This window comes from Chelonia mydas, chromosome 1 (assembly GCF_015237465.2).
Source record: "Chelonia mydas isolate rCheMyd1 chromosome 1, rCheMyd1.pri.v2, whole genome shotgun sequence".
In the NCBI taxonomy this organism is placed as follows: domain Eukaryota; kingdom Metazoa; phylum Chordata; order Testudines; family Cheloniidae; genus Chelonia; species Chelonia mydas.
In genome coordinates, this window is record NC_057849.1 from 183984093 (window position 1) to 184007910 (window position 23818).

General features: G+C 40.6%; 1 protein-coding gene across 11 annotated transcripts in view; it reads right to left on the bottom strand.

Annotated features, from left to right (window-relative positions):
- ARL6 (ADP ribosylation factor like GTPase 6) overlaps nucleotides 1-23818 on the bottom strand; it is a 41718-nt gene that overhangs the window by 4761 nt on the left and 13139 nt on the right. For 5 of the 11 annotated variants that reach the window (XM_037906964.2, XM_037906932.2, XM_043538464.1 and 2 more), the window contains 5 exons: nucleotides 19759-19827; nucleotides 15815-15909; nucleotides 9712-9841; nucleotides 736-791; nucleotides 609-621 (listed from right to left, as the gene is read on the bottom strand). In XM_037906964.2, coding sequence (XP_037762892.1) covers nucleotides 609-621; nucleotides 736-791; nucleotides 9712-9841; nucleotides 15815-15909; nucleotides 19759-19827 — 363 coding nt within the window. The other 6 variants (XM_043538467.1, XM_043538466.1, XM_043538465.1 and 3 more) reach the window with 4 other exon arrangements.

Below are 23818 nucleotides of genomic sequence, written 5' to 3' on the forward strand. Positions count from 1 at the left end.
GGTTATTCCTGAATGGATTGGATATTCCAATCCTTCTGTTTAAATCAATGGCAAGACTGCCATTCTCTTCAGTGGAAACACAATCACCCTTAAATGTCACAGCTTGAGTGGAGGACAGAGTCATATATGATGCAGTTAGGAAATATTTGGTGTTCAAGAGTGTTCAATAGAGCTCTCGTAAGATTAACCTGGATCAGGACTCCCAGTTCTTCTAGAAACCTTCATATATTGCTCGGCCTGTTTACTCAACATTTGAAAGGGATAATAAAATATGGAGAAAAAAAGAAATATGGAACACTGGAGCATAACAGCTAAGGTAACTAGGAAAATAATTAAGTTACCATGTGCAACATAAGAAAGATTCAGGAGCACATTGTACTCTTACCCTAAGCAAGAGATTCTTAGACTGCAAGTCCCACTTCCAATAGTACACATTAATTTTTAGTAATAGTTTATCTTTTCTCCAAAGAATATTCCGTAATTTTGGGTTTATCTAAATTTTTAAAAAGAAAATATCACCGCTGCTGGAACGGTCCTAGCTGCAGAAAATCATAATAAAAAAACAAAACACCAAGGCATAAAATATCAGGTTTGGTACTGGTACTCACTGTGTGATTTGATCTGAGAGCAGAAATAGATAGAAACAAGGCAAATGAAATGAAAGAAAACTTACAAAATGAAAACAAAGTCTAATGGAAAGAAAATAAAATTATAATAGAAGTAGATTTGACCTACCTTGGAGCCAATCTACACCTTCTTGTAACCCTTCTCCTTTAAGCGCATCACTAGCACTAAAATAAACAGAGATTACACTATAAAAGCCATGTAAAGACACTGGTTTGAGTAAAAAATGGTTATCACATCTGAATTATGTGGTAAGTACAGCAGAATATCTCCAAATGCAGCATGTGTCAGTGTCAGGCATATTATTCCTTAACAAGAAGTAGGCTACGCCTATATGAGCACATTGAACTATTTCACTAGAGCTATTCTAGTATAGCTTCTCTGGGTGGACACTATTCTGAAATATTTTCTCCGCTCTGCATTATACCAGCACAGGTTTCAGAGTAACAGCCGTGTTAGTCTGTATTCGCAAAAAGAAAAGGAGTACTTGTGGCACCTTAGAGACTAACCAATTTATTTGAGCATGAGCTTTCGTGAGCTACAGCTCACTTCATCGGATGCATACTGTGGAAATTGCAGAAGACGTTATATACACACACACCATGAAACAATACCTCCTCCCACCCCACTCTCCTGCTGGTAATAGCTTATCTAAAGCGATCATCAAGTTGGGCCATTTCCAGCACAAATCCAGGTTTTCTCACCCTCCGCCCCCCCACAGACAGACTCACTCTCTTGCTGGTAATAGCCCATCCAAAGTGACTACTGTCTTCACAATGTGTAAGATAATCAAGGTGGGCCATTTCCTGCAGAAATCCAGGGGGTGAGAGAACCTGGATTTCTGGAGGAAATGGCCCACCTTGATTATCTTACACATTGTGAAGATAATAGTCACTTTGGATGGGCTATTACCAGCAAGAGAGTGAGTTTGTCCGTGTGGGGGGGCGGAGGGTGAGAAAACCTGGATTTGTGCTGGAAATGGCCCAACTTGATGATCACTTTAGATAAGCTATTACCAGCAGGAGAGTGGGGTGGGAGGAGGTATTGTTTCATGGTGTCTGTGTATATAATGTCTTCTGCAATTTCCACAGTATGCATCCGATGAAGTGAGCTGTAGCTCACGAAAGCTCATGCTCAAATAAATTGGTTAGTCTCTAAGGTGCCACAAGTCCTCCTTTTCTTTATACCAGCACAGTTATTCTGCCACAGACATTCCCCTGTGTAGACAAGGTCATAAAGAAAAACTTTTGCAAAGTTTATGATTAACATGAATTCTTCCACCTGGCTGGGGTATAGGGGCCATGCTGAGGTTGGAGAGGAGGTCATGCTGCACCCTGGCAATCCCCAGCTGGCATTAGGGACCACTGCCAGCTGATGTAGGTTCGTGTATTACCCAGGCTAAACTGGGACTAATACAGATCCGCCATTGGAACCGAGGAACCATAACTAACTATTTACGAGCCCTTTTTGCTGCAGCAAGATGAACTTAGCACAGCAGAGGATCTGGGCCACTATACTGGTTATTCATAAATCCATTTACAAAAGAATTTGGCCAATGCTAAAATATATGATCTTTGATCATTTTGAGGAAAAAACACACCAAATCAAAACAAAAAATTGTAGCTATGTTATCATACGCAAACTGTGTAAAAGCAGAGAAAGGCTAGCAATTTATGAACAAGAGGTGTATTTTCAAGTATGTCACTTTCCGTGCAAAGTATTTTATCTACATAATACAGAGGAGAAAGTCTTAAAAAGCATACTTGAATCACCATGATTATATATTTACTGAAAGTTGCAGCTTTTTATTTTTTAAGTTTGAGAATCAACCATTAAAGGAAGTTCAGAGATGACCATTTCACAGTATAAAATAAAAAGCAATTTCATTTCATTGTGACAGGACCTGCAGACTAGGCTTTCATCCTTTCCAAAAATCTCCAGGTATTTTAAAATCAAGAGAACTAGTTTAAAAAAAAAAATCAGTAAATTAATGTGCTTACTACTAAAATTAAAGTTAGACTATAATTTTAAAACATCTGGAAATAATGCTTTGGTTTTGTTTCTCTTTCCTATTACTTTAGTAGTATGAAGCTGTTGTAAGAGTAAGAAGAAAAAGTGGTGCCCCCTCAGGTTATGTCTACATTGTGATAAAAAACCCATAGCACTGAGTCTCAGACCCGTGTCAGCTGACTTGGGCTGCAGGGCTAAAAACAGCAGTGTAGACATTCAGGTCTCAGAGTCTAAGCTCCAGCCCAAGACAAAAATCTACACTGCTATTTTATAGCCCTTCAGCCTAAGGGTATATCTACACTGCAGTGTAAGCCCAGGATTAGTGGGACTTGAATCCATGGACTCTGGGTTTGAAAGCCCAGGGCTTGAGCATCCACACATTAGTGACCCTAGCTTAAGAATTTTTGAGCCCAGGCTCCACACTGGGACTCCAATGTCCACAACTTTCTATTGCCCTCCTGAAAAGTGGTTGTTCTAGCCCTTTGTTCATGGTGCAGTAAGGGAAAACTTGACTGCCACCACACCCATCACAGGAAGTTGTTGCAGCCCACCAACACATTCTGCTGAACCATTATTTTGCTCTGCATGCTCCCATTTGAGTCACCATTTGATGAACTTCTCTTGCTTGGGCTTTTGCTCTTGTTTCAGGAAACAAGCAAAGATTCCATGGTGGATGTTTCCTGACTCACCACAGGCACCTGACAGAAAAAATGATGGAGCAGGACAATGATGATACAGACGAGGAAGATTCAAATTGGCTGATGCTACTCATTACTCTTGGTATAGCTGCTTATGAAGCCTTTGTAGATGGGTGCTTGTGGAGTAGGGCCACAAGCACAGACTGGTGGAATCACTTAGCCATGTGGACCTGGGATGACCAGCAGTGGGTCCAGAACTTTCACATGAAGAAAGCTGCATTTCTGGAGCATTGTAGGCAGCTTGCCCCAACCCTCCAGCCTCACAACACACACGAGGATGCCATATCAGTCCAGAAGCAGATTGTTATAATCATATGCAAGCTGGCTACCCCTGAGTGCTATAGGTCTGTTGCGAACCAGTATGGTGTTGGAAAGTCAACTGTGGGTGGCCAAGGTTTCTGAGGCAATCAGGTGCATTATTTACCCAACGGTGGTGGAAATAAACAATATTCCTAAAGTAACTGCTGGTTTTGAGAGAATACGCTTTTCAAACTGCACTGGGGTCACTGATGGGACTCATGTGCCCACAGTTTGCCACCCTCCCAGGAGCAAGTGAGTACATAAACTGTAAAGGGTAGTACTCCATTATTACATATTAGGCCCCTGTGGACCACAGAGGCCGACTTATGGATGTCAGCATGGGCTGCAATAGAAAGGTTAATGATGCCAGGGTTTTCTGCTGATTGAGAGTCTACCTTCTCGGACAGGCTGGGAAACTATGACATTGTCATAAATGGAGTTATTGTTCCCACTGTTATTCTGGGGGACCCTGCGTGACCCCTTTTGCCTTAAACATATCCTGATGTAAGAGTGCAAAATAGTTTAAAAAGGTATAAATTACACTCTCAACAGGTATAGAATGGTGTTGAATGTGCGTTTGGCAGACTGAAATCCCGCTGGTGCTGTCCACAGATCCCTTTAGATTCCAGTATCATTAAAGATGTCCACATTATTGTGGCTTGCTGTGCTCTTCGCAATCTTTGTGAAGCCTAAGGTGAGCTATATGCCCCTGAATGGACTTATGACGGGAATGGATTGCTGAACCAGTACACTCAACCAGAAAGCGAACACCTGGAGCCGGATGCAACCAGGCAACCGAAATCAGGGACACTCTGTGATCCCACCTTAATTTCTGGTTTCAGAGTAGCAACCGTGTTAGTCTGTATCTGCAAAAAGAACAGGAGTACTTGTGGCACCTTAGAGACTAAGAAATTTATTAGAGCATAAGCTTTCGTGGGCTACAGCCCACTTCATCGGATGCATAGAATGGAACATATAGTAAGAATATGAATATATATATATATATACACACACACACACACACACAGATAAGTTGGAAGTTGCCATACAAACTGTAAGAGGCTAATTAGTTAAGATGAGCTATCATCAGCAGGAGAACAAAACTTTTGTAGTGATAATCAAGATGGCCCATTTAGACAGTTGACAAGAAGGTGCGAGGATACTTAACATGGGGAAATAGATTCAATATGTGTAATGACCCAGCCACTCCCAGTCTCTATTCAAAACCAAGTTAATGGTATCTAGTTTGCATATTAATTCAAACTCGAAGTTTCTCCTTGGAGTCTGTTTTTGAGGCTTTTCTGTTGCAAAATTGCCACCCTTAAATTTTTTACTGAGTGGCCAGAGAGGTTGAAGTGTTCTCCTACTGGTTTTTGAATGTTATGATTCCTGATGTCAGATTTGTGTCCATTTATTTTTTTGCGTAGAGGCTGTCCAGTCTGGCCAATGTACATGGCAGAGGGGCACTGCTGGCACATGATGGCATATATCACATTGGTAGATGTGTAGGTGAACGAGCCCGATGGCATGGCTAATGTGATTAGGTCCTATGATGGTGTCATTTGACTAAATATGTGGACAGAGTTGGCATCGGGCTTTGTTGCAAGGATAGGTTCCTGGGTTAGTGTTTTTGTTGTGTGGTTGCTGGAGAATATTTGCTTCAGGTTGTGGGACTGTCTGTAAGCAATGACTGGTCTGTCTCCCAAGATCTGTGAGAGTGAAGAATCATTTTTCAGGATAGGTTGTAAATCTTTGATGATGCGCTGGAAGGTTTTAGTTGGGGGCTGAAGGTGACAGCTAGTGGTGTTCTGTTATTTTCTTTGTTGGACCTGTCCTGTAGTAGGTGACTTCTGGGTACTCTTCTGGCTCTGTCAATCTGTTTTTTCACTTCAGCAGGTGGGTATTGTAGTTTTGAGAATGCTTGATAGAGATCTTTTAGGTGTTTGTCTCTGAATAGAGACTGGGAGTGGCTGGGTCATTACACATATTGAATCTATTTCCCTGAAGTTAAGTATCCTCACACCTTCTTGTCAACTGTCTAAATGGGCCATCTTGATTATCACTACTAAAGTTTCTTTCTCCTGCTGATAACAGCTCATCTTAACCATTTAGCCTCTCACAGTTTGTATGGCAACTTCCAACTTATCTGTATGTATATATATATTTCTTCTTTCTATATGTTCCATTCTATGCATCCGATGAAGCCGACTGTAGCCCACAAAAGCTTATGCTCTAATAAATTTGTTAGTCTCTAAGGTGCCACAAGTACTCCTGTTCTTTAATAATTTCTGTTTAGATTCACCTTGTTTGTTATGCCTTACTGTGTGTTTATCTTTATTATTCAAAATACCTATTATAAAGGTATGACATACTGATGGCAATAATTTTTTAAATAAAATAAAAGCCTTTATTTGTATTATAAAAATAACAATATTAAAGTATTGCCAGGCAGGCTTGCTACCATTAGAATACTGAAACAACAGTAATAAACCAATACCACAACCAGTAATAAAACAAAGTGCATTCAACACTGAACAATGCAAACAGTGCCGTCAGAAAAATCCTCCAATTGTGTGTGTCACCTGGCAAGTTTTCTTCTTCCTCTCTTGTGCATTTACCACTCACTTGCCATTGCTGCATGGGCATAGAGGCCTGCGGGAGAGTGGCGGCCTGCAAGAGGGAGAAGAAGGTCTGCACGGGGTGGAAGTATGCAGGGGTAGATTTGCCCAGTTCAGCTGCTATTAAGTCCCAGTTGCATGGGCCAGCCAATCATGAAATTGTTCAAAGAGACCCTGGTATGCAGCACACGGTACCATGAAGAAAGAAAAGGAGTACTTGTGGCACCTTAGAGACTAACAAATTTATTAGAGCATAAGCTTTCGTGAGCTACAGCTCACTTCAGCCACAAGTACTCCTTTTCTTTTTGCGGATACAGACTAACACGGCTGCTACTCTGAGAAAGGTACCATGAAGGAGACTCAGGTCACAGTATAAGCATGGCAGGAGCCTGCACTCTTGCAACTATTAGCAAAAGCAGCCATTAGTCAAACTGGTCGTTCTGCTACACTCAGTCTTCCACCCTTAACCAACGTTCCTCTTCCAGGAACTGCGATGCAAGTATCTGCTCCCACGCTGTAATTCTGTCCTCATCTCTGCAGCCTGCCTGTGCCTTTCCACTTGCCTCTCCACTTTAAGTGAATTCTTCTCTCTTTGGTATTGCACCTATTTGTTGTCCCTGTCCAGAATGTCAACAATAAATTCATCATGGGAATGCTTCCTCTAGGACTGGTGTATGATGGTATGGAAACCCAGGCTTCCAGTGGAGTGAGCGAAAGCTACCAAGGTACAACAGCCAATATAAGTACAAGTTCCTGAAAGCAGATATAAAACAGAACATTATTGTCACAGTGATTCACAAATAGTTCTGTGCATGAGCCAAAAAAAAAAAAAAAAATCCTTGTGGAATCCCAAGGACAAAAAAAAAAAAAAAAAAAAAAAAAAGATACTTTGTAAAACTGAACTTCAGTATATTGTGAGAGGAATGCTTCAGATCCCAGAAGCTCCATGGACACAACCAGCTTAAATCGCAGTGAAAAGAGTGCACAGAGAATAGTAAATTAAAAATCACAATGGTGTTTAGAAATTGTAGACTGCTTTGCAGCAGGGGGGTGGCCGCAACATACTACATAAGCTTCTTTCTATGATGTCGAAGGACATAACGATTCTTGTGGCTCAGGCTGGTAAAGAGATATTTTATTCCAAGATTCCAGTGGTAAGCCAGCCATATATACCATCGAAGTATTAAAACTTATCATGACTGAACAGCACGTCTACCAGTGGAGTGGGCTGGTGATCTACCAAGGTGGCCCTGGAAAATATGGCTTTCTGTGAAATATGACTACCTATCTGGAGCTCCTGCTATGGGAAAAGTTTGCAGCTATCAGCACCCGCGATTGGAACAAAATTCATGGGGGAAATCAATAGGATGCTGCATTAGCGTCCACATGGATCACTGGCTCCCTACAGCTTCCAATACAGCATTTTAAGACTGCTGCAAATGCACATATTAATATGGACATACTGAAGAACTCCATGGTATATCCCCCCCTTATTAGCTTGTAATAACTTTTGCATTGCTTATAAATGGAAATCCCTCCCATTCCTATGTTAACAACAACAACACACATGGAGCCAAAAGCTTACCAGGCTGAGTTCTGTCTCTTCCGGTTTTCCTGCCAGTTCTGCAGCAGACTGCTCCTTGGGGGGGCATCAAAAAACTCCTCTGAGGAAGGACTCAGGATATGCTGCAGCTGCTTCATTGGCAAAGCCTCCTCCAGGACCAGTTCCAGCACCACTGTCACTTCATCAGCCTGATCCAGCACCTACTGACTCCCCTCCAGTCCTATACTGGATTCGGGGTCAGAAGGTCACCATCCCAGCTGATCAGGGCACTGTGAAGTACTGCTGGCTCCATGCTCAGCACAATATCCAGCACCTTGACAAACTCCTTGTAAGCAAGGCAGGATGACAGAGGTGATGTTCTCATCCCTGGCTTCCAGGTGGTCGGTCTTGAGCCACTTAATCCAATCCCTGCACTGGTGACCAGGCCAGGGAATCCCCAATGTTGCCAGCTTCATGGTATTCATTCATGGTATTCTTCCTAAAAATCAAACGTTTTGCTCGCCTTACTCCAGAGATTCACCAAAATCTGGCTGTGTTCCTGCAATCAGGAAGCGGCATGCTTGGCAAAGGACTTCTTCTGGTCAATGGCCATTGCAAATGCAGAAGGTTCACTGAGTTTGCAGTTCAGTGGTCAGAATAAAATAGTAGGGTTAGATGTGCTGAGCTGTTGTATTTGAACAAGGGGGGGTTGCTTCCATTCCCTAGGAGTTGAATGGCTTATCTTGGGATAGAGAGGACAAAGAACACCGGCCCATGGGATTGTGGGATAGCGTTGGTGGACTCTCAGGACCCAAGTCTGGGAGTCCTGAATCCAAGCTGCATTTCAGAGTAACAGCCGTGTTAGTCTGTATTCGCAAAAAGAAAAGGAGTACTTGTGGCACCTTAGAGACTAACCTATTTATTTGAGCGTAAGCTTTCAAATAAATTGGTTAGTCTCTAAGGTGCCACAAGTACTCCTTTTCTTTTTCCAAGCTGCACTGACATTGCAAAATGATGCAGTTTGGGCCCAAGTCCCAGCAGGACCTGGACTCAAACCTACCCACCTTGCAGGGTCCTGGGGTCCAGGTCCCAGTCAGACAGAACTGTGTATAGACAAAAGTGGGTTTCGGCTCAAGCTGGAGTCTGAGCCCAGGCTTTCACTGCAGTGTAGACATACCTTAGAAGTCTCATGGTCTAGTGATTGAAAAACAAGGCTGGTGCCTGGAAGGCACAAATCCTACATACACCTTTATAGTTGCCACTAACAAATGCAAAGCTTTTGCCTAGTGAAGAATGGGACATAAGCCATCAATTTCAGAAGAATTTAAACTATTACTTAAAAAAAAGTTTCTAGTTTTTGTGACTGCAAAGATAACTTTCCAAATGTGAACTGATGCAGTGTTGTCTATCTTAATCTACACACAGATAACTTCACTGCCTGTTGTACAACTGGTAGCTTTCCAAAGTACTCGCAGTGTGATATTACCAAGATTCTGATCAGTTTCACAACTGATACTCAGAATCCCACAGTGCATGAGAGGGACCGGCTACAGCACTCTGGTAAGAATCTACCACCATTCCACTTCCCAGCAATAGTGAGTGAGGTTGTTCTTCCCACTAGGACATTGCCTGAAACTTCACTGGGGACAACCCCTCTGACTGAGTTTCTGGCTAGGAGATTTCTGGTAAATTTTTCAAGCCCAACTCTATATTATTTTACATATTAAATATTTTTTTCAAACCAGATTTCATAGCAAGTATTGTACAAAGCCCTGTACCTACTCAGATACCAGTAAAAAGTTACAGCATTTTATCTGGTTTGCTCTCATTTAAGTAATAGGATAGTGAATGCTATGGAATGGCTACAAGTTGAACATTTCAATCAACAACAAAAAAAGGTGAGGTAATAGTACTTTACCAGATATGCCATGGTTTATCTTTGATGTTCTCTAAAGACAGTAACTGAGAGACTTTCACAGATGATACTGCATCCCTGAGGTCCATCTTGTTAGCAAAGAACAAGATAGGTATTCTACGGTGTTTGATATCTAAGCATAAACAAAAGCAAGGAATACCAGAATATTTGGTAATGCTTGTCGTCATTTGCAAGTAATGAAATGTGAACAACAAAAAAAGATATACTGCTTACCTGTCATTGTGGTTCTTTGAAGGTTGTATCCTACCAAGACACACACTGTTGGGTCACGTGGCCTCAGCCACATGCTTTGGGAGTGCTCACAAATTTTCTGGTAAGTTTTAGAATCCCTCCCCAACTCAAATACATTTATGGCTGTAGATTTAGGTTGTTGGCGAAGAAGAGGAATATGGAGGCTTCAAACCATAGCTTCCAATCACCACATCTTCACTATGTAGTGAAGGACAGGGTGTATAAATAGCCACAAAATTGATTAAATTAAGAGTTCATACCCCTGCAACCATAACTGAATTAGGATACATTGAGCTATCCTCAGGTATCCTGCAGGATGCCCATTACTTTCTCTAAAGCCTACAAAAATGGAAAAAACATGTACACCTCTATCCTGATATAACGCTGTCCTTGGGAGCCAAAAAATCTTACCGCGTTATAGATGAAACTGCATTATACCAAACTTAGTTTGATCCACTGGAGCGCGCAGCCCCGCCCCTCGGAGCACTGCTTTACTGCGTTCTATCCGAATTTGTGTTATATCGGGTTGCGTTATATAAGGTTAGAGGTGTATTTGGTAATCCCTCACATCCTTCCTGTGCTTGAAGAAAGGCCTCTTTTCCAATAGTTCTTCTCAGCTAGCAGCAGGAACCACAAGACTGGAGCAAGGAGCTCAGCGCATTGGCAATTGACTTAATTCTTGGCATACTTACATACACCCAAGAAGAATATGGAGAAATGTCTGTATGCCACAGATGCAGATGAAGCAGTGAGAACTCACTCAGCATCTAAATGCTTAAGCCTGTCTGGCTAATATAGAATATTAAAGCATTACTGGAAGAAAACAAAGTCCACCAGTGCTCTAGCCTGTAACAAAAAATTGAGTAATAGCAAGTCTAGTCTATTCCTGTGTTGCTATCAAGGAAAAGGGTGGTGCATTAGGGGAGAAGATAAAGACGACTGCATTTGAATATATCATCCAAATCTTGATAGGAAGATGCTACTTTTTCCCCCCTAACCATCAGAATTTGTAGTGAGCACTTCGGGTATAGCTTCTCCCTAAACTCCAAGGAATAGGAAGTAAGCACGACTAAGGTATTTGAGTTTTTCAAAGAAATGTATGCTTTAAAGGATTACTAACTCATTTCTCATTACATTAATTGCTTACACTGGAACCCACAGACCAGTGTCCTTTGCTGACAAGTAAGTTTCATCTATTCTGAAGTGGCTTGTGGTGTTTTGTTTGTTTTGGTTATTTTATTTTATTTTTTAAAAACAACTCTTCAGCCTTTCTTCATAATGACTGGAAACTACATTCCACCCCTCCACAACTCCCACATTCAGAGATCAAGATGGCTCATCAAAAAGTAAACAGTAACTAAAACTGTCTCCCAGCCTTGGAGTTAATTTGCTAGAGGCTGTCTGAGGAAAAAAGTAAAAGCCTCAGAACATGCAACTTATGCGTAATTAAAGCAACTTTTAGGTTTCACAATTAAACAGCCAAGAAATGAAAAAGCTAAAGTTCCTACAGCAACATAAAGGTAGCTAAATTAATCATATTGCCCATGTGTCGCATTCTATGGATACATTAAATGTAGGAATAGGGATATCAGATGCATGCAAAGTGGCCAAATTAATGTTATTGTAGGAATCCTAACATTTTTATTTCCATCATTTATTTCAACTGTACAAAGCTAATGTTATATTAACAGTTTACCACTCATAATTTCCTAGGTTATTGTGGGGTTTGGTTTGGTATTATTATTATTATTTAGAGAATGGGGTTAAAGCCCATTTAAGATGCCAACATCATACACTGATAAGCGTACACTTCAGTAAGAGTATTCACTTCTATCTAGAAGCATACCCGTGTGTTAATATTTTCTACTGCACGTACACAGTAGACAGTTGTTAGTCTTTCATATCATTCATATCCATCTTTTTTTCCCAAAACTTGGTTATGGATGTTCTTATGGGAATTATTTTATATACCTCATTTCAAACATCAGCCATTTTTAAATTGTGTGAAGAGGTTGGTTTTTTTTTTAAAATGGAAAAAGTATTTTTCTAACCTGCACAGAACAGAAATGTCTGAAAGTATTTTCCTCAGACTTTCATCTTTTGCAAGAGAACATGCAAAGAAAACATCTGCCCAAGAAGTGGTTTTTCAGAAAGTTATGAACTTGTGAAACACTGGGGCTGAAACTGTTTTGCAACTTTTGCTTCCATTCTATAGTATCAGCTTTTTTATATATTGATACAAAGTTATACAGCTACAACATACCTATAAAAACACAGAAGAAATTCTCCTCTGCCACCTTCAAATATCTGAACATTGTAGCTACTGGTTAATGCCTGCTTCTCTGTTATAGTCGGAGGCCATGGTATCTTCCCTCTCTCCCCGATGCCTTGGATTTTATATAAGAGGTTTCTGAATTTTCTGAAAAAACTCGAAGATATCTTATCCCTGGTCTACACTAGGGGGGAAGTCAATGCAAGGTCCACAACTTCAGCTATGAGAATACCGTAGCTAAAGTCGACGTACCTAGATCGACTTACTGCAGCGTCTTCACGGTGGTGAGTTGACTGCTGCCACTCCCCCGTCAACTCTGCTTGTGCCTCTCATGGCGCTAGACTAGACGTGATAAATCGACCCTCAATATATCGATTGCTACCTGTCGATCCGGCGGGTAGCGTAGACTTACCCTTAGAAGCATGTTCTGGAGGTCAAGTAACCCAAGAGTGGATATCTATGCAAGATAAACCTTTAGAGAGCATCAAGTATCCTAACTGCTGTACAATAAAGTCATAATAAAAATATAACTGACAACAGTGATCATTAAAACCCCCACTATTTGTAGTATGTGTTGTCCAATTATAGTAATTTATTTTTCTTTAAAAATGTTTTCATTTTCACAACACAGCCCGCTACTGTAATCTCAGGGCGCACACCAATATGCATCTCTTAAAAATAAAGACATCACAATGAAACTTACTTTACCATCCTCTCCTCCCCAACCACTCCAGACAAAAGAGAAAGACAGGAACTTATACCTTACCCTAAGATATGTAACCCTCTTCTAGCAAACCTTCAGGGGAATATTGATTTTGAATTCTAGACACCTTTTAGGGGATCACCAGACACCAGTCTCCATTTAAATCTAGGGACATATTCTCAAGTGCACCAATTGATCTCAACTGCTGCAGTGGCACATGGGAAGAAGTGGTTTTGTTCCAAGTAACAGCCACAGTAAATATTACTAGCCTAATCTAGATATTTACTGAATCAATCTTAAACTACTTTAATCAAGCATAGTCAAACCTACAGGATAAGGTGATAAGTAATGGCCAATACTGATGTGTCAAGAGCAAATCATGCCAAACCACCCTAATTTTCTTCTTTGACAGGATAACCAGCATAATGATGAGGAGGGAGCAGTATATATCTGGACCCCAATAAACCTTTTGACACAGTGCCACAGGACAGTCTCATAAGCAAACTAGATGAAGTTATTATAACGTGGATGCACAACTGGTTGAAAGAGCATACTCGGTAGTATAAACAGTTTCCTGGCAAATGGAAAGGACACATCAAATGGGGTTCCAAGGGATCTGTCTTGGGTCTGGATCTATTCAGTATTTTCATTAACTATTTGGAGGACGGAATGGAGAATACACTTAAAATCTATGGACAGCAAACTAGGAGGGGTTGCAAGGAGTCAGGAGGACAGGATAAGAATTAAATGATCTTAATAAATTGGAAAATTGGTCTAAAAATCAACAAGATTAAATTCAATAAAGTGCAAAGTACTTCACTTAGGAAAGAAAAATCAAATGCCAGTTATTCCCTATTTTGTATTTGAGCAAGGCAGCAGTACTGCAGAAAACATTGTGGATTATAGTGGGTCTGAAGTTGAATATGAGTTAGTGCAATGCTGTTGTGAAAAAAGCAAATGCTATTTTGAGGCCTCAGCTGGAGTACAGTGTCCAGTTTTGGGCACCACACTTTAAGAAAGATGTAAACACACTGGGCAGACTCCAGAGGAGAGCTACAGAAATAGTAAGAGATTTAGAAAACATGACCTATGAGGAAAAGTTGAAAGAACTGGTCATGTTTAGTCTAGAGAAGAGAAGGTTGAGGGGGAACATGATAATAGTCTCCAAATATGCAAAAGCTTGTTATAAAGAGGCTGGTGATCAACTGTTTTCCATATCCACGGAGGGTACAGCAAGAAGTAATCACTTAGTTTACAGCAAGAGAGTTTTAAGTTAGATATTAGTAAAAACTTTCTAACTACGAGATTAGTTAAGCACTGGGACAGGTTTCCTAGGGAGTTTGTAGAATCCCCATACTCAAAGGTTTTCAGCAACATATTAGAGAAACACCACTGTCAAGGATGGTCTAGGTATACTTAATTCAGCCACAGCATGGGGAAAATGGATTAGATAACCTCTTGAGCTCCTTTCCAGCCCTACATTTCTATGATTTCTATAATTACTGCTAGAATTATTGCTGCTACTCTTGCATACACCTTTGCATTATCAACCAATTCAGTAGTCCCATGAATATTCACAACAGCAAAAAAACAATTTCTATTACATTTGTTTTATGATGCTGTGAGACAGAAATTCAAGATATCCCTTTCCTGGGCCAATGAGAAAATGGTGCCCTGGAGAAGGTCACGAGCTTGATCCCTGGAAACAAGGTTACATTCATTTGTACAGTGAACTTGCTCTTTCTGCAGTATTATGGGTCACACTCTTCTCCTTGACCTTCTCTCTTGGCTGTTGTGGTACTGTTCTCCAACTACTCCCTCTAACTGTTCTTTCTGTGTCTCCTTTTTGTAACAGAGCCTGTCCTTGGGTCCTCTTCTCTTCACCAATCAGCCCTCACAGATCCAACTACAATTTTGATGCTAATCAACTCATTAATCTTGTTGACCAAGCTGTACATATTGTTTTTACACCAATAAAGCCCCCAGAATCATTCTTATCTTCATTAGCTTCCACAATAACTTGGTTTCAGACCAAGAGGTAGTGTGTAAACAACTTTTCCTTCTGTTGTCAGAATCCTACCCTACAACTTTTCAGTGTAATAGATCCAGCAATCAACACCCCACTGAGCTGCTAGAATATGCCAGACTGGGAACTAAAATTAGGCTATATAGGGGGGTTTTACTTTGAATTTCCTGCATAGGGTTTGTTCTCTTGATTAGTCAGAACATTCGCATTACATGAGTAAATTGGTTTAATTCCAATACCCCTGGGAACACATGGAAAACCCCCACAAAACCTATTTCAAAATGTAACCTTAGAAATAATCATGAATCTCCCTCCCCATTTAGATAGTTGAAATTGTGGCATCATTAGCTATCACTACTCCTGGCTGCAAAGTCATAAAAGAAGTTTCTAGTGTTTTTACCTCTTCAGAGGCCAATACTGAGGTCTGATACAGCATTAACCAAACAGCAAAAAGTTACATTGAAGTAATTCATGGTCTTAAATGGAAATTTTTTCAGACTTTGCATATGAAAACAAACACGTTGTCTATGAATTCCAAGCTTTTAAATGCCATGATTTACAGTCCCTCAAAGCAACTATTAACTTCTGTTCCACCTTGATCAAAAAAGGCCCAATCCGGCTCCTATGGAGGTCAGTAGGAATCTTATCAGGTCCTAAGTTTTGATATTCGCCTCAACAGAAGTAAATATTGGCTTATTATACAAATTCCATTTTACTTTTATTCTAGCTCCTATCAATGGCTAAAATGGAGGGAAATTTACTTAAAATGCAGAATGTCTACAATAACAAGAGTTTCTATGTTTGAAACAATACAACATAATATGGAGATGGTATGAAAATACAGTCTTCTCACCTGGATGAGTCAGGAGGGTGTCAAGTTCTTCTTTGGCCACAACCATTCTTAATTTATCACTGCTATCAATGACAAAAATAATGGCCTGGCCTTCTCTGTATAATATAGAAAAGAGGCAAATTGTAAGCTCGCTCAGAAACTTTGACCAACAAAAACCTTTCAAAAATATTTTCTTTACTCCTCTCCCATGCAGAGCTGTCTAGTTATTTCTACAATCTCAGGGAAGATTTTTGCTAGAAACCTTTGAGTCGAGGCCAGTTTCTGAAATCTGGCCTTTTGGTTAACAATGTAACTTTTCTGCTATAAAAATTAAGCCCACAAGGTTTGTTGTACACAGATCTTTCAGGAAAGCTCAATTCCTCTGCTGAAAAACATGAACACCCAACGTAGCAATATTGGATGCTGACACAGCTGGGGCCAGCCAGCGTGAAAAGGGCTAAACCTTGTCAAAACTGTTTTGAAAAATTACATTCAAGTCATAGTTTTTTAGTTTCTTGTCTAAAGAATCTTGTTAAGAGTCCACTCAGACAAGTGGTTGGCTCATCTACAACCAGTTTAACAACTGTGTACATGCAGAGTCGTTAAACTGTGTCAAAGGTCTACACAGATGAATCAGTATGGAAGAGATATCAACGTCTAAACCAGTAGTTCTCAACCTTTTCTTCCTGTAGACCACTTGAAAATTGCTGAGGGTCTCAGCGGATCACCTGATCTTTCCAAATGTTGTTTGTACCGTTAGCTAACTATTGTAATGCGCTTTGGATAAAAGCGCTATATAAAAAAACTTAATAAACTTTTTTTGTTTTACAAATAAAAGCACACAACTCATTTTAGTATCAGTAGTTTTACCTTTCTAATTCGATGGACGTGCCCTCTCCCCCCCACACCGTAGCAGCCACCGAGCTGGGGCTGGGAAGGAGGGGGGGGGTCTCTCCCCTGCCACAGCTGCCACAGACCTGAGGCAGGGAAGGAGGGGGGGGGTCTCTCACTGGCAGCCACAGCCCTGGAGCTGGGAAAGTCGCCTCTTTCTCTGGCCGCCACAGCCCTGCACATCCCAAATTCCCCCCACCCCCTCTTCTCACCCCACTGCCCCCTCCACATACCCGCCCCCCCCCCAGGCCACCACCTCACACGTGCATCTTCTCCAGGGTCTAGACACCTAATTAGTGGAGCCACGCCTGTGCAGCTCCACTAATTAGGTGGATGGCCCTTCATTCTCTTGTGTGTGGCTGCCCAGGCGCTCACCTTAGAGGGAGCTACCAGGGGACCACCTGAACAGAGCTTGTGGACCACTGGTGGTCCACGGACCACAGTTTGAGAACCTCTGGTCTAAACCACTAGTATCTTGAAGAATGCAGAAACACTTTCAGTATGCATAGCCAATTCAACTAGTGACTTTGTAGACTTAATATTGAGAGTTACTTTTTGCTTTCTAATAAAGGGAAAATTGAAAATGTTTATAACAATATATCAATGGATTTTCTGAACTGTATACAAGAAACCCCATACATAGTTTTGCATTTTATTTAAATTTTTGTAATCTTTTTCTCTGCATCCTAATCTTCCTTGAAGGTCAGCTACCAGTATGTTCTTCCCTCTCATCTCCACAATACAACCCAATCCTGCAATTCTTGATCGCCTACCACTGCAATCAAAGAGAGTGGGAAATTTGGCCAAGTTAAGATTGCATGACTAGGCCCACATTTATTGGTGTGTATTGCATAAAAATCTAAATAAACTGTAAGCAAATGCTTAATATTTGTTGTGAAAGTTCCAGCATATCTAAAACTACTCAAATAAAGTGTTAACAGCAGGTTTGTACAACAGTACTATAGTGAAGTTACAATTATAGCATATATTTACTTACAAAGAAACAAGATTCTCCTAGGTCTCACAGACACATACAAAAAAAAACAAACCAACCAGTAACAGGGACAATAATCAAGAGTCAAGATACCACATGAATCATTAAATCAGATTTCAAGTTGTTTATGTACCCTTGAAGAGAGAGGTGTAAGCCAGATATGAAAAAAGTGCAAGTGTCAAGTATTTGGAAGTACCTACTTATGTGCACAGGTTCTAGGTCAGACCTATAGATTAATTTAGCCATTTTTCTGTACTTGCAGTCTTGCTTATCTTTATTAGTTTATTATATTGCTTTTCTGTATCCCATATAGATAAAAACTGCAGTGGATAGGGAGGATATTGATATTAGGGGGCACTGTAGTGTCAGTGTTACTGCTAAGAAACTATACTCTTAAACTGTGGACATGATACAAATGAAAACTAACCAGTTGCGCGCACACTGATTTTCTGCCACATAGGAGGATCACCTCAATGCCAGTTTTTAATACAGTGATGTCCTATCACAGACTTTGACTGGAATTTTCAAAGCAGCTTCTGGGAATTTGGCATCCAAATTCCATCCAAATCCTGCACCTAACACCCTTTAGCTGCTTTGAAAATCCCAGCCCTAATGCAAATTTACAAAATAGCCATCTACCTGACAATTTCTCAAACTGCCAATTAATTTTTGTAGGAAAAGCCCTCTATGTTAATCTCCAATTTTTAAAAAAAGGAGGAAGAGGAAAAATAAAGAATAATACAGCAAAGTTTATCACATAATAAACACATCAAAATTCAAGCATTCAAAATGGAGAATTCAGGTTACTTTTGTCATGCTCACTATTGGCCTTCATATTCACATGAATGATAACAACTGAGAGTAGTTTAGAAGATAGAAATCACTAAAAGAGAGTTTTAAATTTTAGTATCAGCAAGAAATAAAATGGAAAAAATCTAAAGAATAGGGCATATGCCAAAACAGCACAATTTTATTAAGCACATTTATTTGATTTTTGCCAAACATATAGGATAAAAGGCATAAAATTTGTTAGTACCCTGATAATTACATAGATGCCTCTTTCTTTGAAACTTTGCATTACGATTGTCTATAAAAACAGCAGTAAATCAGCATCTTATGTTCATCCATGCCCCATAAAGTGGATATGAATGTCAGGAAAACGATAAGATATCCAACCTCTAACCTCCAATTCCCCAACTTTTTTTTTTTTTTTTTTTTAATAAAGTGTTCAAATCTCTCCTTTTCTACACTGCCCTCAGTGAACTAACAACCAATCCCCATACATATGCTTGTTACCAACTGTTCATACATCTCCTTCTGTTCATACATCTCCTTATTTTCTATCTCCACATGCTCCCCATCCCATGTTTTATTGTTCTAAGTGAGATGTGTTTTGAATTATTTATACTAACAATCCAGTATAAACCTGCAGGAAGTATTATGGTTTAATTAGAAACACACACCTAGAACTAACACAAAGTTGATGTCTCAGTACAAGAATACTTAATGAGACTACCATAACCATTATAAAGCACTGGATAACTCCAAGCCAATTAGTTTAGAAGTGGGATGTTGCTTAAACCTTTGTCTAAGAACAATATTCTTAGTAACCGTAGTAGCATAAGAACCACACTCCTTCAGGACTCATCTAAGCTGCTTATAAAGCCATCATTATAGATTTTAGGACTAATAATAATCAAAGAGGCTGGTAAAACCACACTTTCTAATTTTCGTATATTATAAAACCATATGGAACCATTGTGATCATCTAGTTCAACCTCCTGTATAACAAAGGCTATAGGCCTTCCATGAATTAATTCCTGTTTGAACTAGAGCATACCTTCTAGAGAAATATCAAATCTTGATTTAAATTTTTCTGGTTATGGAGAATCCACCACAACGATTGTTGTGCCAATGGTTAAATACCCTCACTTAAAAAATGTGCACCTTATTTCCAGTCCAAATTTGTCTATCATCATCAACTCCCAGCTCTTATAACATGTTGTATCTGTCTAGATTTTAAAAAAATCTATTTAGCTACTATTAACAGCAATGTTTTAAAATAAAAAAAATTACTCACTTGTAGTAATGTTCCCACAGGTTTCTGTATCTGCCTTGACCTGACATGTCAAACACTGTGAAAGACAAACTGAAAAGGAAGAAAGAGTGAGGTACAGATCCCATAGAACAAAAAAAATATATTTTCCACATTTTAACACTTTTAACACAATCAACTTAAAATATAGTAAATTAAAAAAAAATCAAAATAAAAACTTCTGATATGACACCAAACCCCAAAGCCTTCCTGCCAGTTTTTGTGATTGTACAATCAATTTCCCATTAAAAAAAGGTTTTCTTTTTCCCCTTCTGCTGTGTGAAAGACCCCCCCGCAAAAAAAAACCAGGGAAACTGACTACACACAGTAGTGTCAAATACAAAAAGTAAACAACCTGAAAAAATGGGGAGTGAAGTGTGTTTTCTGTATATAAATCAATTACAGCATTGGTATAATAGTAGGTAAATAAAATTCAGATGGAAATGTGATTTTTAAATTTCATGGCATGCCTTTAATATGCACAGATGGCTTTCATTGGCTTCAGTGGGAAGAACTATCCTTCAAGAAAGAATTCTTACAAGGTAATATTTCAATTTGCTCAAAACTTGAGTACTATAGGGTTTCCCCAAGCAGTTAAGTGATCTACTGTAGCTTCAACATTTAACCCAAATACTAAGCACAACTGTAAGTCCACTTATGAAAGAGTTACCAAACAACATTTTGATCAACTTGTGGAATCAAATAAGTATCATCCATATAAATGAAACTAAGTAAAAAGTGGGCAAAGCTAGCCTACTGACATTATTTGTATTTGTATTGTAAGTTCAGTATTAGGGATTGTCTACAGAGGGAAACTGCCAGGTCTCTAACTTCTCTGACCACTCTTTCCTCCCACTCTGCAGCAGGACACAGTAGCAGTAGCAGGGACCAGCTCCAGCAAGCCCCACACATGGCCAGCACCACAGGAAGCAGCAGGAGAGGGACCTCTGGTCACTTTTTACTTCTTGAAAATTTGGAAATAGAAATGAAGGTTTTCTAAAAGGGGAAAGTGCAGCTCTGAATGCTCTCCCAGCCCCTCAGCACAGGAACCACCCCCATGAACAAGGCTCTCCTCTTACAAAGAAGGATCCCTGAGCCCCAGCCCTGCTTCTTCACCTTCACCACTACCTGCTGGTCAGAAGGCCACTATATAACTTACTCAGACATGATACTGTATGATTAAATGGGAAGTACCATCTCCCTCCCAAAGCAAGTAAAAGCAACAGGGGGTGTCACAACACTGACAATGTATTTCGAGAAAATGGATATCTGATTACATTGTGTTTTCTCTTGTGGGGCTCAAGCCTACCTAGTAATGATGGTTGCAATAATATTTGCATTGTTGTTATGCCACCACATTTCCAGCACACCCACCACTACTCCAGGAACACATTTCTCCAGCTCCACCCATTCCAAGGACTCAAGCAGGTTGCTGCACCAAAAAGATATACAACAGATCTGCCTTTCCTCTAGCATCTAGCAAACAAGACAACTGTTCCTTAACTTGGACCATCCCATGACATAATCCACTTCACTTGTCACTGTTCAAATTTGGAGGAACAGCCCAGGAAAACAGAAGAGCAGACATAAGAAGCTAGATACCAGACATCTATCACCCATACACTGCACAGGATCATTATCTAGGAACAGGTCAAAAGCAGACAGCACAAACCACACAAACTAAAACTGACCTCAGTCCCTGGAAAAATCATGGAGCAGGTCCTCAAGGAATCAATTCTGAAGCACTTAGAGGAGAGGAAAGTGATCAGGAACAATTAGCATGGATTCACCAAGGGCAAGTCATGCCTGACTAATCTAATTGCCTTCTATGACAAGATAACTGGCTCTGTGGATGAGGGGAAAGCAGTGGACATGTTGTTCCTTGACTTTAGCAAAGCTTTTGACACGGTCTCCCAGAGTATTCTTGCCAGCAAGTTAAAGAAGTATGGGCTGGATGAATGGACTACAAGGTGGACAGAAAGCTGCCTAGATTGTCGGGCTCAACGGGTAGTGATCAATGGCTCCATGTCTAGTTGGCAGCTGGTATCAAGTGGAGTGCCCCAAGGGTCGGTCCTAGGGCCAGTTTTGTTCAATAACTTCATTAATGATCTTGAGGATGGTGTGGATTGCACCCTCAGCAAGTTTGCAGACAACACTAAACTGGGAGGAGAGGTAGATATGCTGGAGGGTAGGGATAGGATATAGAGGGCCCTAGACAAATTAGAGGATTGGGCCAAAAGAAATCTGATGAGGTTCAACAAGGACAAGTGCAGAGTCCTGCACTTAGGACGGAAGATTCCCATGCACCACTACAGACTAGGGACTGAATGGCTGGCAGCAGTTCTGCAGAAAAGGACCTAGGGATTACAGTGGACGAGAAGCTGGATATGAGTCAGTCTGCCGTTGTTGCCAAGAAGGCCAATGGCATTTTGGGATGTATAAGTAGGGGCATTGCCAGCAGATCAAGGGACGTGATCGTTCCCCTCCATTTGACATTGGTGAGGCCTCATCCGGAGTACTGTGTCCAGTTTTGGGCTCCACACTACATGAAGGATATGGAAAAATTGGAAAACGTCCAGCAGAGGGCAACAAAAATGATTAGGGGACTGGAACACATGACTTATGAGGAGAGGCTGAGGGAAGTGGGATTGTTTAGTCTGCAGAAGAGAAGAATGAGGGGGGATTTGATAGCTGCTTTCAACTACCTGAAAGGGGGTTCCAAAGAGGATGGATCTAGACTGTTCTCAGTGGTAGCTGATGACAGAATGAGAAATAATGGTCTCAAGTTGCAGTGGGGGAGGTTTAGGTTGGATATTAGGAAAAACTTTTTCACTAGGAGGGTGGTGAAACATTGGAATGCGTTACCTAGGGAGGTGGTGGAATCTCCTTCCTTCAAAGTTTTTAAGGTCACGCTTGACAAAGCCCTGGCTGGGATGATTTAATTGGGGATTGGTCCTGCTTTGAGCACGGGGTTGGACTAGATGACCTCCTGAGGTCCCTTCCAACCCTGATATTCTATGATGCTGATTATTGCAAGATCTGCCATAGCAAAGAACAAACAAACAAACCCAAAACATGTGACCATGTCAGCGATGAAGCACCTGAAAAAAGCTGCATCACTGAGACCTATCTGGATGACACCAGGAGTCCTGTGCTCGTCCACCCCATTCCTCCAGGATAATCAGTATGTCACAGAACAAGACAAGAAGGCAGACAGCACTGTATTAATCTTCTCTGCAAACCTCAAATGCAGAGGTCCCTCAAGAAAGACAACTTTATTCAAATTCATAGACATGATGCTAGAAACCAGAGACAAAACTAACAGATTTTATGCTAGTTTACAGGCCACTACAGATTCAAGGATTCATAAAGGAGCTCAGATACCTTATTGAAACACCCCCAGACTACTCATCATTTGACATCAACAAAATCAACAAGGCTACAAGGCAGAAGCCCCAAAACTCATCACCTCACTTGCCTTCCTAGGAGTTTCACAGGTCATCTCAGGTCTAATCCAAGCAGCTGGTTTACTCTGGACCTGACCTGGGGCCTGTATGTCAAGACAGAAGTCATCACAACCCAGCCACTCTACTGGATGGGCCATGGCCTCTTTAAAGCAGTGGTCACAGACCTTCCAGCCCGCAGGCAACATGATAGACCAGTAGTCCTGATTTGACCAAAAAGACTCTCATACTCCAATAAATTCCAAAGCCTGCTAAAGGACAGCAGCACTCCATCCACTCTCCCCATCCCCACCGGCGGCTTCCCTTTGCTTCCGGGCCATTTTCTGCCTGGAAGCACAGGAATTCTGCGGGGAGGGGGGCGCAATTTCTGCAGGCACACAGAATCCCCCCCAGGAGTACTAGATGTAAATCTTATCTGGTAGGTGGTGCCCAGGAATACAGCCCCTATGTAAGATGCCAGTATATAGTCAATATTTATAAATTCAGATACAAAAATGATACATGAATATAAACATAATCAGCAAATCATAACTTTTCCATTGACATCTTGCATGATATGCTTTGTACAAGATTTGTTGCAA